Here is a 1,113-nt window from a genome sequence, read left to right as displayed (position 1 = left end):
TATTCTTAAACTAAATTAATAAAACATTAAGAAATTAATGCAAAATTAATAATACAAAATTACCCAAAACAGTATTGGTATTAATACAAAACATTTCTTAATGTTTTGTATTAATAAAAATAAATACAAAATATTTAAAGTGGTTACAAAATAATGATAATCTAAAATAACATTAAATTAAAAAAAAAAATATATATATATATATATATATATTTATATCACACTTCTGGGTGACAAGATGCGGCAAGTATGGCGGTGCGTACTGGAGGTTCTCAAACAAAATCAGATTTTTTCATATAAAACAGCAGATGGGACAGTGGTCATAGAGGATGAGCTTTTAAACTTTATTGTCATCAAAATGAGGACCGTCACAAGATGAGATTGTTTTGCTGGTGTCAAGCAACTTCTCATCTGAATGGATTGAAGAGTCCAAGTGTTTGTTGTTTGAATTTTGCACAACTTCAGTGCGCTGCATCAGGCATAAAGGCCCTCAAAAGGATACTAATAACATTAAAGACTGCCTGAAGGTGCTCAATGAATGTGGAGAGAATATTCCCAGGTTTGTCTCACACTACCTGGATGAGCTACCACCTGTCGAATTTGGCAGCAAGAATGCGTCAGCTCTTCTTAGCCAAATGGAGCGGCTTAGCAGAGACGTATTGAGCCTGAGAGAAGCTATGGAGACCCAAGRACAAAAACCTTGCAGCAAGTACAGCAGCTATGGATCGCCGGTTGGCTGCTGTTGAGAGTCTTTGCAGCTCATCCGAGCGGACGGGCGAAGTGGCGGCCCTGACGCAGGCACCTGCAGCGGCCCTGGCACCGGAGCTATCGGGAAAAAGTGAGAAYGTGCTGTCCCAGTCCCAAGCATGGAGCACCGTTGTGTGGACGGCGGCTCGAAAGCAGAAGCGAACCATCAACCACCTGATGTACGCTGACGATCTTGTGATATTCTGTCCATATAGTGCTGGTCTGCAGMAACTGTTAAGGGTTTGCTCTCAGTATGAGTTACAGCATAATATTAAATATAATGCAAAAAGAGCAACATCATGATTGTCAAGAGCAAAGAAGACACTAAATTATCTTTTCTTGACTTCACCCTGTCTGGCAGCATCC

The 1,113-nt window shown here is 40.1% G+C and overlaps 1 protein-coding gene across 1 annotated transcript in view; it reads right to left on the bottom strand.

The window, feature by feature from the left end:
* atrn (attractin) overlaps positions 1-1,113 on the bottom strand; it is a 146,762-nt gene that overhangs the window by 96,096 nt on the left and 49,553 nt on the right. Inside the window, exon 21 of the mRNA XM_008398926.2 lies at positions 686-825. Within this exon, the coding sequence (XP_008397148.1) occupies positions 686-825 (140 nt within the window). The remainder of the gene's footprint in view (positions 1-685; positions 826-1,113) is intronic.

Source organism: Poecilia reticulata, linkage group LG22 (assembly GCF_000633615.1).
Source record: "Poecilia reticulata strain Guanapo linkage group LG22, Guppy_female_1.0+MT, whole genome shotgun sequence".
Classification (NCBI taxonomy): Eukaryota; Metazoa; Chordata; class Actinopteri; order Cyprinodontiformes; family Poeciliidae; genus Poecilia; species Poecilia reticulata.
The sequence above is the reverse complement of the archived record's forward strand: the minus strand, read 5'-3'. Positions and strand labels throughout refer to the sequence as shown.